Source organism: Sabethes cyaneus, chromosome 2, assembly GCF_943734655.1.
Source record: "Sabethes cyaneus chromosome 2, idSabCyanKW18_F2, whole genome shotgun sequence".
Taxonomy (NCBI): Eukaryota; Metazoa; Arthropoda; class Insecta; order Diptera; family Culicidae; genus Sabethes; species Sabethes cyaneus.
Window position 1 is genome coordinate 59,848,005 of NC_071354.1, and position 18,513 is coordinate 59,866,517.

At 38.0% G+C, this 18,513-nt stretch overlaps 3 protein-coding genes across 3 annotated transcripts; 1 reads left to right on the top strand and 2 right to left on the bottom strand.

Annotated features, from left to right (window-relative positions):
• Window positions 1–682: 682 nt before the first annotated feature.
• LOC128737746 (uncharacterized) lies at window positions 683–2,183 on the bottom strand. The gene is made up of 5 exons (XM_053832449.1): window positions 2,062–2,183; window positions 1,852–1,936; window positions 1,662–1,793; window positions 1,005–1,387; window positions 683–940 (listed from the first exon to the last, which is right to left on the bottom strand). The coding sequence occupies exons 1-5, from the start codon at window positions 2,102–2,104 to the stop codon at window positions 732–734; spliced, it is 852 nt and encodes a 283-aa protein (XP_053688424.1). The 5' UTR covers window positions 2,105–2,183; the 3' UTR covers window positions 683–731.
• An 8,938-nt stretch (window positions 2,184–11,121) lies between these two features.
• On the bottom strand, window positions 11,122–12,463 carry LOC128737836 (uncharacterized). The gene is made up of 5 exons (XM_053832572.1): window positions 12,361–12,463; window positions 12,207–12,291; window positions 12,019–12,150; window positions 11,416–11,798; window positions 11,122–11,349 (listed from the first exon to the last, which is right to left on the bottom strand). The coding sequence occupies exons 1-5, from the start codon at window positions 12,401–12,403 to the stop codon at window positions 11,150–11,152; spliced, it is 843 nt and encodes a 280-aa protein (XP_053688547.1). The 5' UTR covers window positions 12,404–12,463; the 3' UTR covers window positions 11,122–11,149.
• A 2,472-nt stretch (window positions 12,464–14,935) lies between these two features.
• On the top strand, window positions 14,936–16,506 carry LOC128737671 (uncharacterized). The gene is made up of 4 exons (XM_053832362.1): window positions 14,936–15,082; window positions 15,196–15,424; window positions 15,490–15,866; window positions 15,929–16,506. The coding sequence occupies exons 1-4, from the start codon at window positions 15,040–15,042 to the stop codon at window positions 16,120–16,122; spliced, it is 843 nt and encodes a 280-aa protein (XP_053688337.1). The 5' UTR covers window positions 14,936–15,039; the 3' UTR covers window positions 16,123–16,506.
• The last annotated feature ends 2,007 nt before the right edge of the window (window positions 16,507–18,513 follow it).

An 18,513-nucleotide genomic window follows, 5' to 3' on the forward strand; every position in this document is an offset into this window, starting at 1 on the left:
GAGCCTCACCCTGTTATGAACCCTGCCCCCCTTTTTGTCAACCCCTTCAGTTCCGATTCCCTTATGTCAAGGAACATGTCAAAAAACAGTCAAGGTGTTTCGGAGCTATGGTCTCCCCCCTTATTAGCCCACTCTCTTTGTCAACCAAGGTGCAGATTCCGTGATGTTAAGGAACGTGTGTGCCAAGTTTGATAAAGAACGGTCAAGGCGTTTCGGAGTTATGGTTTCCCCCCTATTAGGCACCCTCCCCCTTCCTATTGGGGAGCCTCCCCCTCCTTTTTGTTAACCCCCCAGTGCTGTTTCTCTTTTGTCAAGGAACATGTGTGCCAAGTTTGATGAAGAACCGTCCAGGCATTACGGAGTTATGGCCTCCCCCTGTTATGAATCCCCAACCGCCCCCTCCCTCTTCTTGTCAACCCACTAGTGCTGATTCCATTATATCAAGGAACATGTATGCCAAGTTTGGTAAAGAACCATCCAATCATTTAGGAGTTATAGCCTCCCCGCCCTCTGTTATCAACGTCCCAAGTGCGGATTCCTTTATATCAAGGCATATGTATGCCAAATTTGGTGGAGATCGGTCAAGGCGTTCTCGAGTTATGGTGGAACATACAAACTCACGCTCACTTTTATATAGATATAGAGATAGAAGAAGGAGATTGAACAGAAAATAGTCAACGAAACCGGATAATAATCGGTTTCACATCGATTTATTTTAATCAGTACTGCTGTCAATCGATTTTGACTACAGCATTCCTTGATTTAACACATTGTGCTAGCGGGGGAATCGCACAGGTACACGTGTAGGTAAATCCCTCGGCTTCCTCTGGATCCAATGTGTCACCAATATTCATGGTTAGTTTGCCGTATTTGCACTGCAGAGCTGGATCGCCGGAGGTGGTCCTTCCGGATTTTTCAATTAATTTGTCCGATTCCTTAGCTGAGAGTGAAAGAAACAAAAAATTATCTATGGTATGCAGACAGGAAGTAATTTGTATACTAACGCATTCTCCATTCCCATGGACAGCATCGATCTTCAAAATAGACTGGAATGCCTCCACTGTAGGCCTGCTTAGAGTAGAACAACTCGAACCCGCAGGTTGATTCGTAACAGTTCGGATCGACTGTTATGTTTGCCTCGCTGAAACCCTCGTGGCAGATGCAGGTGAAGCACTTATTTGAGCTCGGGTACATACGCTGGCCAGCTAGGTATTCACTTCCGTTTAGCTCACATTTCGCCAACTTCTTCCTCTGCTCGCCACAAACTTTACCCGTTGAACAACAACTCTTCGGTTTGTACGTTCGGATGCAGTCGTCGTAATTGAATCTTTGGAGAAAGTCGGTGCAGTCGATGTGTGAACAACGGAACTGGGCAAATGGTGCCGCACTGGAATCGAAGTAGATACATATTAATTTTTGTAGTTTGTATATTTTTTTGAGGGGCATTTCAGTAAGCTGGGATGAAGGTTATAGTGTGGTATCATATTCTGGGCAAAGACTAAGTCTAGGAGGTTAAAGAAATAGATTCTACAGACTGTAAGTTCATTCATTCTCTCTTAGAATAGATTTTTGCAGTTTACTAGGTCAACGAATGACGCCAGCTTAACCAAACAACCACGAAAATAAGAATACGTTCGTTAATCTTAATAGGCTTAACTTACTTTCGACAGTAGCATTGCGCTGAGCAGAAGGGCGACACTAGCGCGTTTGGAATCAACTCAGTCAATTCATACGTCTTTCCATCAAAATAACACTTAGAGTTATCGTGTTGTGTTATACTGGGACACTCGAACCTTTAAATATAAACATTATTAGGGACATGAAACACATAAATGCAACAAACTCGTTAACCTTGTTGGACAATCAGATTTGCTGTCTCTTACGGCCGTGCAAGCCATAGTTTTGTAGTGTTTGGTTGGAATTTTGCATTCGGATGCTATAACGAAATAAGAAGCACGGTATTTCGTTTAAATTTTAGTATATGTCCTGCAGAAGCTAGGACTAAAACGCAATATTTGAATAACATATCATTAACATTGATCATGCATGAAACAAACTCACCTGCAACGGTAATCAAAGCTAGGCCAACAAGAAACTCCTTCATTTTGAATAAGGCGCACCAGAAATCAAACCAAGGTCAAAATAATAAAAATCAGCTATTAGAGACGCGTCTCGTTGCGTCGTTAATCTATTGTACACTGTCCCAAGTTGTTGCTATTCCCGCTATTTAACTGGGCCTCCTGGCTTGTCGAATATTATTCAATAAGCCAGCGATAAAGATGTGTTTGCCTTACACGACTTTTAATGCAACTGATTACCTAGAAGAATAAAGTTATGAACTTCTTCATTCCGAGAATTAAAAGGAAAGTAAGAAATGCTGCAATTATTTTGCAAATAAAATTCCCAAAAGAAGTAAAAGATAGTAGGTCTGTTTTCTGATGAATGAAATGAAACATGATCAAAGAAAAAATTGCTATGACTAAGAAGGTAATAATTTGTGTTCCCGCATGGACATTTTTGATTTAATATTTGCTGAGTTGTTGCTTTTCGTTTGGAGTACATTAACCTGGTCGACGTCATTAAAAATTGAACAGTATTTAATTTTTCTACTGAAATATTCTAAAAACAATGGTCCTCTAAGGGATACCGCAGGTACCATACCTGTTCAAACATTAACATATTAGTTAACAAATTTTCATTAGCAGCGTATATAATTATTATAATAATTATTATTATTATATAATTCGAGTATTATTTAATAGGCTGGCGTTAAAAATGGACTTGCTTAAGCTGATTAATCATTTGTCTGATTACTTAGAAGAACAATGTTTCGAGCTTTTTTGTTCTGAGAATCGCAAGTAGAGTAGAAAATCTAATACTCAGAAGTGTCGTTTATTCCTAATCTCATGAGAACTACACATCTAAAATTCTCACGAGAAGTGCCATCAACTGACACTGTATTATATTTAAAATTCATTGTGCAATATGATACAAAATTGATGTGGAGATAATGTTTGTTTTAAATAATTTTTCAAACGAAATACATAAATCCATGTTAGTTAGGGTAAACCTAAACGAGGGTAAACGAGACTGTATCGTGACGCGACTTCACTCGCATTCGGAAAAATCACAATACTGCTTCCTGCAAAAAAGCGCTGCTCTTCTAATTACAGCAAAAAAGTAGCGTCGCAGGTCGTTTTTACTTCGGCGATACTCTTATTAAGCGCTTAAAATCAATGCTACGGCTTTATTAAATCGGGGATGCGATTGCGTGGCTATCAAAAAACTTAATTCTTAATCGTTTCATTTTTGAGTACGTTCCCTTTTCAAAACTCTTCCTCCTCTAATCTTATCATCTATTTACACTAACTGGAGTCAATAGGATTAGCCTTAACGCTGTTCTGGGACTGCGAATAAAAACAAACGATGAAACGTACGTGACAACATATTATGGGCAACTTCCCGGACAATAGTTCTACAAAACCACTAGTCGAGATGATATCCCTAGCAAATTCGAATTCATTTTTGCCGATAAATTCGTAGAAAAGCTTATGATTTGGCTAGGTATTTGTATTTGCGGTCACAAATTCTTGCGGGACAAACTAGACTTTTGATTCCAAAAGCTACAAGCAAAAGTGCCTAAAAACATATTCTTCCGTACATTAAATCTCACAATGAACCTGATTTGACAAGCTGCCACTTCAGCGGAGAAGTACTACGGTGGTATAGAGACAACGGGGTGGATTTTTTCGAAAAGGATATCAACCCCCCCAACAGCCCCCCCCCCATTCCCCCCCAATGAGAATTATTGAGCAATTTTCAAACCGAAGTTGAAGAAGAGTGGAAAGGTAACTTGGGATGTGTCAGAAATGAAGAGATAGTGGTACAAAATGGCCGTTCAGTTAGCCAACAGAGTGTTTAAAATATAATGAGTTGTGTTCGACGAAAAGTTCAAGATTTCTCCAAAACCAAATCGGAATAATTTCTCCGCTGTTCTTCCTTTAAAGTGCAATAAATGACCTTCATTTTGAGTACTTAACATTTTTATTTCATTAACAAGAAAATAGATCCATTTTTTACATCCAGATATTACATGACTCAAGCTTCAGTTATATCTAAATTGTCAATATTTTTTTCTGTTCTATTCTGTGACTGAATATTTTTTGTATCAGGATAATTCGCATTGTCAGAGGCGTAGACAGTATCCTTTATATTGCCATCCTCAAAATTCTCCGAATATTTTACGAAAAATATAGTATGGGTGTGTTTCGGGGGCACTCTCGAAAAACAAAAATCAGAGGGGTTGTGCACAAGACACGACCGCATAGGTGACGTAGGGCCACGTAAGTCTCTTTGTAGCGATAGTAGGATGTATCCATGTATGTCATAATACGATTCTTCATGTATACAAGCTACATATGTAACGTTTATCAAAGTAGAAACATTGTATACATTCAATCCTCAACCGATTTTGGAGTTATATCCATGAATTGACTGAATATATTTTATTAAAACGATACCAAGTCAGTAACTAAACCAAACAGTAAATAAATTTTTATGATGTTTCTACGTTGAATAGTGCTTTTCCTCTGGTAATCGGTAGACGGTACGCGCGAGTTTTCAAAAAGTTAAAAATTTTTCGCAACTTTTCTGCCGCTTAGAAAAGAACACTGATAAAGCATTTACAACCTGCAGACGCTTTGGAAGTCGCAGAAAATGTCGCCCGTAACCAGAAAACTTATTTCCGTCATTTGTTGGTCGTCCGCAATAGCGAAAAATTCAACTTTTCCCTCGTTGCCTGTGTTATTATGGTATTAACTGGGCAAGAAAATATAATAAACTCTTCAATCGTTGTGTGGCCCTTGAAAGGACCGATTGTTTGATTATCATAACTCCAGCTTGCAATAAACTTGCACTAACGTACTTAACGTAATTCTCTGTTCGGTAAATTGGAGTACCGATACGGCAGCGAAACGAGTGCTCCAGCTCCATCACACTGCACTGCACACACTGCAAACGTGCACGAGTCGAGCGTGACTTTTGTTTGCCCTGGCAAACAATGTTGGCAGTAGCTCAGCTAGCGTTTGAATAATGCTGTTTGCCGGCTTACCACGTGTTATGTACCAGAGCAAGCGACAAGAATCGGTCACCATAGATGCCATTTTCACAGATTTTTTCACACGCATAAATATGGGACCTTATCATTTCCTCCGCAATATTTAATTTTTCTAGTGAAATCTAGTGAAGTTTATGAAGTACTTTAGTTATCAGACACATTGGTAGAACCAGAACTCACAGGAACTGACATAATTGGTGGGTCCCAAATTTATTCGTGTGAAAAATCTGTGATTCTGGCATCTATGTCGGCCACACCTAATTTTAATGGTCCTTCATTCTATCATGTACGTAAAATAAAATAGAGCATTTCAATTTCAGTCTGAACAAAAGAGCAAAGTTACCAGTGAGCCGTTCGCTTTTTGCTGCCAAAGAAAAATTTCGCTACGTATTATTACTGTAGCTACTGTAGGATAAATTTGTGTTGCTAAAGAAAACCGAGTGAAAAGCCCTAACTTCCAAGTTTCCTAGGTTTCATCAATTACCGAAAACCGTTCTTTGAAGAACGAACAAATTCTCATATGAAGATGCAAAAGATGTTACTAAAACTATTTCATTTTATTAAACCTATAGTTTCATCCATTTTGACGCTTGACCGAACAAATTTACTTGGAGCTGGAATATTTGTTGGCTGCTTTGGTACCTTCCGAGACGACCAACTTCTTAACCAGCACCAGCAGCAACAAGCGAACAAAAGCGCGTGAGGTGATCAGTTAAAATTATTTGATAAGAAGTGAACAATAAGATCAATCTAAATTAAATAGAATTAAAATCAGTGAGTGGAAACTCCTTAAATCTTCATGAACATATGTTTCGTTCTTAAAAGACACTTCTCTGAGCAGTGGCGACACCGTACAGCAATTTGTTAAACTCTTCGTTGTTGCGGATGGCTAGGTGCAAGTGACGATAATTCTGATCGTTTCGTTGTCGCGAGCAGCATATTTCCTGCCAATTCCAGAACTTCAGCAGCCAGATATTCCTTCACGGTAGCGAAACGAGTGCTCCAGCTCCAACACATCGCTTGGTGAATTTGCATTTCTTCGTTGCCTTATCCGTGGGAAGCAGCAACAGCTGAAGCTCAACAATTTTCGATCGGATTCTATAGGGCGTAAATTAAATACAGTCATAAGGAAGCTTAACCCATAGTTTATATCGTATATATTTCTGTCATCCGTGCTAGGGAAGCACTGATGAGGGAAGGCAAAAATATGAAAATATTTCAATTTTTCAATGACGCGGATTGAAAATTAATAGTTTTCTGTATTTTCAATCGATTTTCCGATCAATTGGTGTAAATATCTTCTATTGAAAATTGACTGAATTATAAGTCGAAGCGTCAAAACGCGTTTCTACTTTGATGACGTCATTTCCAACAACCAATCACGAAGCGAGAATTCTGGTAAAACATAGGTTCATTATTTTCAATTTTTCAATAGTTCAACATCGAAAATCCATACTTTTCTTCATTTGGGTCAATTCTTAGAAGATTTTATGATCGATTGGTGTAAGAATATTGAAAATCGATCGGGAAATCGCCGAGCTATTAACGCTCAAAACCTATCATTTTTCGTGACGCTCGCATTTTTCGGTTTTTTGGAATGACACCCTATCTTAAAACTTGCCGTAAGACGTAGTCCTACGTCAAAAGTTGCAAATCTTATGGACTATTCCTCTACAGCTGATCGCTTTCCTCTTACTTCACAAGCAACAATGTCAATTTTATTGTACTATTGCGTGTTTTATGACTAATTTTGCTCTTAAATACTATCATAAGGGTAATAAAACCCAAATTATGGGTGATTAGTATGAAGCCAAATGTGCATTCTTCCTAAAAACATATATTGCCATGATTTGCAAAGATAACTGTGGAATATTGTCAAAATAGAATCTAACGTACTGGATGTCCGAATATTTGTATGACTGACATTCTTCCCCGCTGTGGTAAGTGGTTATCGAAATGCTATCGAAACATGAGTAGATCCGTTAAAAAATTATGCAAAATTTGACTGCGTCCTACAAACGGCTCAGGAAATACCTAGAAATCCAACATTCGATTGTATCTCGGATGGTAAAGTAATTCAAAGAGACCCAAGTTACCTCGAAAGCTGACGTGGCAGTTGCTGGAAAGAGGTGTTGAATCGGTTAAGCCTTTTGCCAAAACTTTTGATTCGTGATGCGGCTAAGAAGATGGAGGTTTGCATTCGGTTTATCTAAAACATGAGGAAAAGTGCCTGCTTTCACGTCTTCAAGATCCGAAAGGCACCGCACCGGAATGCCAAACAAAACACGATGTCAAAACCCATGCCTGGAAGTTCTGGCCAGGAGTGACTGACGAAATCGACGTGCGAATAATTCCTCAGTCATTTCGAAGGTCCTGATACAAGCGGTGATGTGCTTCTGGTAACCAAACGACAAGGGAGATCAAGCAGGGCAAATCGGACGAATCTTTTCTGGATACGTTCAATCCGCAAATTCCACGAGAACTGATGTGGAAGCCAAATTAGTTCTTAGGTGCGCACAAATTCCAAAGTGAAGTTAAACCAAACCAAGTTCCAATTTTCCAGTAGTGGGCGAACCAAGGAGCAATAAAAAACTTTCAGCCAGTGTGGGTCTTTAAAATACCGCCCAGCTAGCTTCGAGGTACGATGCTGGTCTAACAAGCCAGTCGTCGTATGTTCGCATCTCGGCTAGGCGGTGCTTGCTAGTTAGAGTCAGTAGGATTGATGCACTGACCCCGTAATCTTCCTGTACTCTAACAGCCGGCTGCGAAGTCTGTCGATAAAGAAGAGTAATGTCTAAAGACGGTATAAACCCATGGCTTGGCTTTTTTTGGGTCTTTAAAATCGGGCAATTGTGGCGATGAAGCTAAGCTAACGTGTGACCTTCGGTATCAAGCATGCTGTAGGTGAAATGTGAGCTTAGAGCCCAGAAAAACACCGAGATCACTTACCTGACTCTCTTTAGTTTTAGTCGTCGGTATGATATTCAAAATTATCGAGCGAGGATTGCGAACGACGGTGATATTTATTTATTTATTTATTGTCGCCAATCAATATTGTAGGCCATTTTGAGAAACACTTAATATTATCTTACAATCTAGCTTATTAAATTAATGTTAGGAATTATTACTGCGGAGTAAACTACCAAAGTATTGCTTAAGTTTTATTTTGGACATTGTGAAGTCAATATTGTTGCAATGTATATTGTAAACTGCCATCATTTGATTAATAGGTCCAAATTTTGCATAGTTCGTTCTATAATTGTTAATTGCAAATATTTGTCGTTGTCTCAAATGTCTTGTTGGCACATAAAAGTTTAATTTTGATAAGATTTCAGTTGAATCGATTTTATGCAAGACGATATTATTAATAAAAGATGCCATTGCAAATTCTCGCCGTTCCTTTAATGTTTGAATATCAATAAGCATGCATCTATCTTTATAAGACGGTAACGGGAATTGAGTCCAACCTATTCTACGCAGTGCATATAATAAAAATTGTTTTTGTACTGACTCTATTCTTTGTTCATGTGTGATTGTAAATGGAGACCATACTATACTGCAATATTCTAATATTGATCTAACATATGTAACGTATAATGTTTTAATAGTGTATGGGTCCTGAAAGTTATAACAAAAACGTTTAATAAAGCCCAACATGTTATTAGCTCTGTTTATAATTGTATTATAATGATCAATGAACGTAAGCTTTGAGTCAAGGATAACCCCTAAATCTCTAACTCTATCGCACTTTTTCACATTCTGGTCACCTAAGGAAATTGACACATCAGGTTGGTTACGTTTTCTACTAAAAGAGATTAGATTACATTTTTGGACATTTAGTTGCAGTAAACTTTTGTTACACCATGTGTGGAATAGCAATATCTCATTTTTAAAAGTTTTCATATCTTCAGCATTTTTTATTTCTATAAAAAGTTTCATGTCATCGGCGTAAATCAATACTTTGAGCTTCTTAAGGATGAAGGATAAGTCGTTAACAAACAAAATAAAGAGTAGAGGTCCTAAATGAGAGCCTTGAGGGACACCTGACTTGGCATTAATAGGGTTTGATTGTTTTCCTCTGAACCTTACAATTAGTTCTCGGTTGGTCAAATATGATTCAAGCCACTTGAGGAGTTTGGGTTGGATTCCCGTCTTTTGCAATTTATAAAGAAGCAAAGGTATGTCAACGCGATCAAATGCTTTACTAAAATCAGTGTACAAGGCTTCAACGTGGTTACCGTTATCCATTGCATCTAGAGAATAACTAATGAATTCGAGTAGATTTGTAGTAGCCGAGCGGCCTTTATAAAAACCATGCTGCGCAGGTGTTATTCTATTTTTAATTTGGTCAAACATTTTAACATTTACTATTGCCTCAAAAAGTTTCGGGATGCAAGATATAAGTGCTATACCACGATAGTTGCGGATGTCCGCTTTTTTACCAGTCTTGAAAATTGGCACCAGAAAAGATTTTTTCCATACTAGTGGAAAAACTCCGGACTCCAATGACATATTGAAAAGCCAATATAATGGAGCAGTTAGTTCTGTAGCTAAAGTTTTCAAAAAAACTGGAGGAATTCCATCGGGTCCTGATCCTTTCGCTATATCTAAATGATTTAATGCATTTGAGATATCGTTCATATTGATTTGATTAACGCTGATGTCATTAAGAAATTCAGGAAAGTAATCAAAGTATTCAAGATCACGTTCTGCCTCTGGGTACGTTATGTAAACTTCCTGAAAAAAGTTAGCGAATAAGTTGCATATACCTGCTGAATCAGTACACTCATTACTGTCAAGGCACATTTTTGATGGGAAATTATCTGATTTTAATTTAGTCCTCACATAATTGTAGAAATTTTTTGGGCAAGATTTAATTTCATATTCCGTCTTAACATTGTACTCCTTAAATGCGGTATTTATAGCCAGATTAAGCTGATTGCATATATTTAAATAATTTTCCAAATTATCTGCAGTTTCGTGATCTTTGAAAATTTTGTGTGCCTTTTGCTTACGATTTTTTAAGTTTTTAATTTGCCTGTTGAACCATACTGGATCTTTGGTGAAAACTTGGCGTCTGCGTTTTTTAACTGGTACTTCTTCCATAATTATTTTAAACAATAGGTTGTAGAATGTTTTGGTGGCACTTTCGACGTTTTCGACGTTCAGTAAAATATTTTTCCAATCAATAACGTTTAATTTATCTCTAATGCTACCATAATTAGCTACTTGATAGTCAAAAAATTCCTCATACTCACAATCAAACGGCCTCTCATTACCATGTAGAAATACAGAATATTCGATTGCCGTGTGGAATGTTTCATTTCTCCATAGAGGCGCAAGTGATTCGCATACACAGAAATCTTCGCTAGTGTTTGTCAACAGAAAGTCTAGATAACAGTTTTGTTTGTTTTTGACGTGATTGATTTGATTAAGCCCTAAACTTGCGATTTTGTCAAATATGAAATGTAGCGTTCAACAGCTCGAACTGGTCAGTGGTCAGGTACAATTTTAGATCATCAACATATACTGTCAGTAGCAGAGCAACTTCGATAAAAAAACAGCATGAATAATAATGGTCCCATGTTACTTCCTTATGGAACTCCAGAACTATTAGTAAATTGCGAAGATATATAAGTACCCAAGCTTATCGCAGTAGACTCTACCGCGTAAGCAGTGGCTCAATAATTCAACGAATCGATAAGAAGCCACAGGTAGCGCAGTTTACATGTGTAAAGGGATTCCTAGAAAGTGTGGGACAGTCGTAAATGGGCCAAGTTAGTTTGCGGAACATTATTATGCAGATCAAATTCTAAGGAATATCGTACTAGGTTAAGTAATAAGTAAGCATAAAGCAATTGCCAGGGCAGAAATTTTACTTTGCCGGTGGTACAAAGTGGCATATGTTTCAAAGGCAAAGTGAAATATCTCGGTATTTTATTGTAAAGTTAGTAAATGTATGCGCAACAACATGATAAGCAAACAAAGTTTCAAAATTAGTCTTGATTTATTACAATACTGTTTACAATCGATTCAGACGGCAGTATTCTTTGATCTGGCGCATTGGACCATCGGTGGAATCGCACAGGTACAAGTGTAGGTAAATCCATTAGTCACTTCTGGTATCAACATGTCGCCAATATTCATAGTTAGTTTACCGTATTTGCACTGCAGTGCTGGATGACTGGAGACTTTCTTTCCGGATTGTTCAACCAATTTATCCGATTCCTTAGCTGAAAGTGAAGAAAAAACACAACTTGATCTCTGGCATACACACAACAAGTGATTTGTATACTAACGCATTCTCCATTCCCATGGACAGCATCCATCTTCGAAATATACCGGAGCGGCCCCACTGTATGCCTGCTTGGAGGAAGAGGACAATTCAAACCCGCAGGATGATTCGTAACAATTTGGATCCACTGCTATGTTTGCCTCGCTGAAACCTGCGTGGCAGATGCAGGTGAAGCACTTATTTGAGGTCGGGTGCATGCGCTCACCAGCTAGGTACTTGGCGCCCTTCACCACACATGTGGCCAACTTCTTCCTTTCCTCGCCACAAACTTTGCCCGTTGAACAACAACTATTCGGTTTGTACGTGCGAATACAGTCATCCCCAATTTTTTGGTAAGTGTCGGCGCAATCAATATTCGAACAGCGAAATTGGGCAAATGGTGATGCACTATAAAAGAAGTATATATTAGTTTATCTAGTTTTTTTGTGTGCTGAGGTATCATATTCCAGCAAAAAGAGGTTCAAGAATTGGATTCTACAGTCTGTACTAAAATTCCTTTTCTCTTAGAATACACTTTCGCAGTTTACGATGTCAATAAATGATCTCAGCCCAATCAAATTACTACGAACACAAAAAATTGTTTTGTAATAGGATAGGGTTAACTCACCTTCGACAGTAGCATTGCGCTGAGCAGAAGGGATTCACTAACGCGTTTGGAATCGACTCACTCAGTTCATAAGTTCTTCCATTGAAATAACATTTTGAGTTGTCGTGTTTGGTTATACTAGGACACTCGTACCTTTAAATATAAACATTAAAGCAAATAAAACACATAAATGCAATAAACTTGTTAACCTTGTTGGACAATCAGATTTGCTATCCGTTACGGCCGTGCAAGCCATAGTTTTGTAGTGTTTGATTGGGATTTTGCATTCGGATGCTATAATGAAATAAGAAGCACGATATTTGAACAAAAAAATTATTCATTTTGATTATGAAACAAACTCACCAACAACGGCGATCAAGGCAAGGCCAACAAGAAATTCTTTCATTTCGAATAAACCAGAAACCAATTCAGCGTTAAAATATTAGTAATAAGCTATTATAGACACGTCTCGAGGTGTCGATAATCTATTTTACACTGTTCCAAGTAGCTGCTATTCCCGCTATTTAACTGGGTGGGTCTTCTGACTTGTCAAATATTATTTCAAAAGCCGGTGATAAAGATGTGTTTGCCCAAAGCGATTGATTAATTAATAAGTGCACCATATGAACCTCTTCGTTCCGGGAATTGAGAAGAAAGTCAGCAATGATGCATATTTTCCCACAAAAGAAGTATAATGAAAAGAAGAATAACGAAAAAGAAGTATAAAAGTATAACGAAGTATAAAGAAAAAATAGTTAGATTAACAAGGTAATAATTTGCGTTTTTGATACCACATGGACATTTCACATTAAATTTTTGCTACGTTGTTGGTTTTCGCTTGAAATACATTATGATTTCACTAAAACTTGAATAGTATTTATTATTTAATAGTATTCTACTGAAATATTCCATAAAGAAAATGGTTCTCCGGGGGATACTCGTTCATACGTTATCATATTAGTTAACAAACTTTCATCATCTACGTATGTAAGTATTATTTCGTAGCTTATCGAATAGTATTCAATAAGCCGGCGATAGAAATGTATTTGCTAAACCTGATTAATCATGCGATTGGTTGCCTAGAAGAACAATGTTTCAAGTTTCTTTGTTCTGGGATTGGAAGAGAAGTAGGTAATGTAACACTCAGAAGTGTGTTTTATTCTTAATCTAATGATCACTATGCTTGAAATATTCCCACAAGAAGTACAACATGATACAAAATTAGTACCATCCCAAGGAACAAAACGGCAGCACTTAAGCTAACAAGTGTGGAATACCAGTACCACAGGTAGTATCCGGTGCTAAATAAGTGAATTTGCTGAAATACCTGTTGTTTAAACGTCATATCCAATATTTTTTCTAGCTTCTAATCAATAGAATCTTTTAACCTTTTAAATGCGCTCTGAAGACAGTTTTAGGAAAAAATGAGAAATTTAGGGTAAAGAACCAGTTTTAAGCAGTCTAAGCGAGTCACTGATTGTTTTACCTTATTACAAGCGATGGGTTGACTAAGTGGGGGATATCAGCATACCAACCTTCTTGCTATCTTTAGTTCTTCAAGCTGTTACCATTGGAAGACACTATTAATGAGCTAAACTTTTGATTTTTCGCTTTAAAAATTGGAGCGGTGGAACTAATTTTGATCAGACCGAACATATTTTCACCCGCAAGGTGCTTTTTTAAGCAATCCTGAAATCTGAATTTTTTTACGTCCCCATAAAAAATCCCTCGAACTTTTTCCCCTATTCAGTAAGTTCGCGTTCCTATCCGCGACCTACTAATCGGCAACTGATGCGTAATCGGCACAGCGTATCGGCATAGATGCGCAAAATGCCATCTGTCTAAATTGTTTATCGGGGCATACACTCACCGCACCGTTCGGCAAACGGTATTCGTCGTCTCTTTTATTCTCTAGTGTTCTTATGGGAAACTGCGAGTTTGACGTCTCACTCGCTGTTCATAAGGATGGTGGGAGAACAAAAGAGGTAAACATAGCAGTACGCACGGCCCGACTCAGAACAGTGTTGTCAAAGCAAATCACATTGAAACACATCGTTGCTTCATTAAATCACTGAGAAAATCTTCGAAAATTATTGAAAAAGCTGTCTTTTCTGTTGTTTTTAATAAAGAAAAATTAATTATGAACATACATTTCTCTTGAAAGTATCGAACCACGTTTTCACCATTGGAGGTTTCAGTTAATTTCAAACCTATAATTCTTATTTCCAGAACTGAAACAGTGTCTTGGCAACACACTTGGTTTCATCAGTTATGCTGCAGCTGCTGGTACTGGTGAACAGGTTCCGTCAATTCAGAATTTGTTTTCAGTTTTGTTAGAAAATAATAAAACTTTCGGCTAGTGACAAAGCCTTAGATAATAGAAAAAAAGACAGTGAATAATATGTATGTGACAATTGAGTGCTTGACTTTTAGAGTGGTTTTAATCAGTGCTGAAAAATGTGATGGATTCGTTAGTAGCGAGGTGCCTTCAGCAGCTGAAAAATGTACGTTTTTGGACGACAATTTTTAATTCATCATATTTCTTGTCGGAAACCCAGTAAATTGTGTTTGTGTGAATCAAATTTATGGTTAAGTGATTTGTGAAGATGATCCTATCAAAAGATTTTGAAAATATGAATAAAAAAGTGCATTTTCGGCTTATTTATGTTCAACTGATTAAAATAGGTGACACTGCTTAACTCGTTCCTTACCCTATATTGCAAATATAATATTATGACTAATATGTAGAGCTTTTCTATTTTCAATAAATTTATTTGTAATACATTACAAATATTTCCGTAAAAAATAAGCTGATGCAAATCTTTTCACAATTTCCTTTCAAGTATGTTTTTGGTGAGAAGTTTGCAAAAATAATTAGATTTTGTGAATGATTCACAGGAAAGTCCCTTTGTAGACACGATTCACATGAATGCGTCGGTTTCATAAGTACTGAGTATAAAGATGTGCATTCTTTTGGAGCTTCTGGCTTGCCAATAAAGCACCTGTTCTGTAACAAGAAGCTGTTCAGTTGTTTACCGGAAGATGAGCAGAACGTTTGTACTACTTCTCGTAGCTACTAGCTCGGGTAAGTATCTGAAACAAGAATTTGAAGCCAAAATGTGATAAACTGTTTTGAAAATCCATTAATTTTCCATGAAAAAATAATTATTCAAAATAAAATCTGTTCACTTGTTTAAGCATCCGCCTTGTCAGGATGTGGCCAGCCGACAAAACACTATTCTACGATGGGATGTACTCCCAGCAGCGAAACGAACGCCCAAGGTTGTCCCGTTAGCTACGACTGTCCGAACTTGACGAATCGCAAATCCGATGCTTGCTATCTGTTTGGCAAGGTCTTTGCTCCAAATGAAAAGGTTCCACACTCGGAAACTGCGTCCGCATGCATTGCTAATGTAAACTGCGTTAGGTGAGTAGGAAATTAAAATTTGAATTTTCGCTCGCATTGTAAGTAAAAATATTTTTGGTATTAAGCGATGGAACTTCAAAAGCTCACTTCATCCACACTCATGAAGATTGCGCAGATTTTCTTAAACCTCGTAGCGAGCTGTGCGTTCGACAGTACAAGCTTGGACAATGTTGTTCGTCGGGGGATGTTTGCGGTGATGATCGTAAGACCTTGGTACAGTGTAATGTTTCAGGCCAATCCTACTACGAAGGTGAGCGACTCGCAATACCCGGTAATCCTTGCCGGAATTGCATATGTGCTGCAGGCTTTGATGAGGAAAATCTTTCCAATTATGAACACTGCATCGAAGATAGATGTACCTTTGAAGTTCTCGGGAAAACAGATGGTGGCGCCATTCCCGTGTACAAAGACGGCTCCTGTTGTCCTTGGGACTGGAGATTGCGTAAGTAGTTTCTGTTTGTTGCATTTGTTTACACATGTTTAGCATTGGGGAACGAATTTCAGCTGCTGCTACCGATAAGTTGGTAAAAAGTGCCATTGCTTCGAGTGATTCCAGCCTTCAGTGCAAGTATGGAGAAATTATAATGCATGTAGGAGATTCCCTGGAACCAATTACCACACTAGAAGGAACATACACGTGTAGCTGTGCTATTCCTCCACTCGCGTACTGCAGGTTTGTGGAGGCGGTTGGTAATTGATTTATAATTTGCTATTCCGCAAGCTTTAGAAAAAAACAAATAAATGTTCAATCAGGTATATATTAGCTTAGCTTAATCGCCCGAAAAATACAATGGAACAAATGTAACGTTGAATTTAGAATTAAAAGTATATTCATAGAAAAAACTAACAAACGTAGACAATACGTGGGTTTTTTTGAATAATTGTGAATATTTCAGGTGTAGTAGGAACGCATTAAAATTCTATCATTTTTTAAATTTTAAGCGTATCTGTTGTTGATGGCAATACATCGATTGTATTCATCAACATTCATGTATCAGCCAAATAAATATCAAACGACGGTGTGGGTTTTTCATAGCAATAATGTAAACTACGTATTGTATACACAGCTGTTTAAAGCATTCCATCCAGTAAATTAGTGAGTTACGGTGAGTAAATGACTCATCGAAATGTGGGCAATATCCCATAATGAACATTTTGACGATAATATTTTGACGCAGAAAAATTTCTAGTTTTATTCTAATTGGTCAAAAGTTTGTGTGATTATATTAATCTTGGAAATCAAGGACTTTTCTTGCATCCGAATATAATTATAACGGGCTTCAGTAACGTGAATGTTGCATAGCTCTACGTAAACGATGCTTTTGTGTTGCACAGAAATTCCGCAGTAATGTAGATTACAGTTTGTGTTACAAGTGTTTCATATGCGGAAAATTAATGTCGACGTATTATTCAGCTTTATTATTTATTATTCAGCTGCTTTTCCGTTTGGCTACGAAATTATTGGCGTAGGTCTTTCGTTTGAGGTTCGGTTCGTCTGAAAATTTTCTATCAGTCGCAGCTTGGAACTGATAGCGGTCTTTGGTACAATATTTATCTTCAGTCGGTTTATCTCCTTCAGTGATCTTTTGGCATAATTGGCAGAGGCTATATTCGGCAAAAAACTAAATGTTTCTTCGCGTGAGAACAGCGGCTTGGACGTTCCCTTTTTGCTGATCGTCAGCCACAGAAGGACCTTCTTCGGGAACTTGGTGTGAGAAACATATTTAACAGCATCGCTTACCTCGTTGATGGGAGACGTCAAGCACCCGGTCCTTTGCCAGCTGTTGCTGTCCAGCGTCAAGAAGATTTCGACACCCATAATGACCACGACGCGACGTTGTGCTTCGACGGAATGATATTTTTCACCAGCACTTTCAGCCGCTCCTGCTGGGTGATGGTTAAGCCCGCTCTAGGAGAGATTTAGCTCCTCCTAGAAAAATTTATCTGGGTTTTTAAATTTAATTTAAATACTTTAATGATCGACAATCCATATTAGCGGATCCTGGCCGAATGTATTGAGCCAAGTATTGACCGCAAAATTTTTCGTTCAAATACACCAATTATACGCCGATCTGCTTCTCTCAACGTCCATGGCTCATGACCGTAGAGGGCCACCGGCAATATTAATGTTTTGTGCCTACATTGCTAATTTTGTACGCGTCCACAACCTTTGTGACTTTAACTGGCTATGGAGTGCGTAGAAAGCCCTATTTGCAGCAGCAATACGTCTCTTCATATCTCTAACGACGTCATTGTCGCATGTTATTAGAGTTCCCAGATATGTGAATTCGTCGACAACCTCGTACCGTTCCCCATCTATTTCCAACTCAGATCCAACATCATTCAAACTTCCACGCTCTCTGTCAACAACCATGTACTTCGATTTGGCAGTGTTTATGATCAGTCATATTCTCGCAGATTCTCTTTTGAAAGGCACAAAAGACTGCACAACAGCTGTACGATCAACACGAACAATGTCGATGTCATCTGCAAAGCCTAGGAGCATATGCGATTTAGTAATGATGCTTCATTCCGCCTTTTCAAGTGCTATATTAAATAGTAGGTTAGAGAGTACATCGCCTTGTTTCAATCCGTCTAATGTCACGATTGCATCTGATATTTCTCCAGCTATTCCTAGCTAATAAGCCTAATTCTGATTTGTCTAGCGTTGTACGACACAGTTTTATTAGCTTGGTCGGAAAGCCGTGTTCGAGCATTATCTGCCATAATTCATTTTTTTTCACCGAATCGTACGCTGCCTTAAAATTCACAAACAGATGGTGAGTCCGCAAGTTGTATTCCGGAAATTTGTCAAGGATTTGACGCAAGGTGAACATTTGATCCGTAGTCGATAATCCTTCTCGAAAACCACATTGGTAAACACCGAAAAAGGATTCTGATAACGGTCTCAATCTGTTGAACAGAATACGGGAGAGTATCTTATCCAGCTTTTAACGAGTCATAATGGCGGACGTGTTCGTAATATTTGAACAGCATTTTTGACATTTCCCTAATACATCGCACGTTTTCTTTCCGCGCGTTCACGGTAAAACTGAAGGAATGTACGGAAAGACAGCGTGCGATGTATT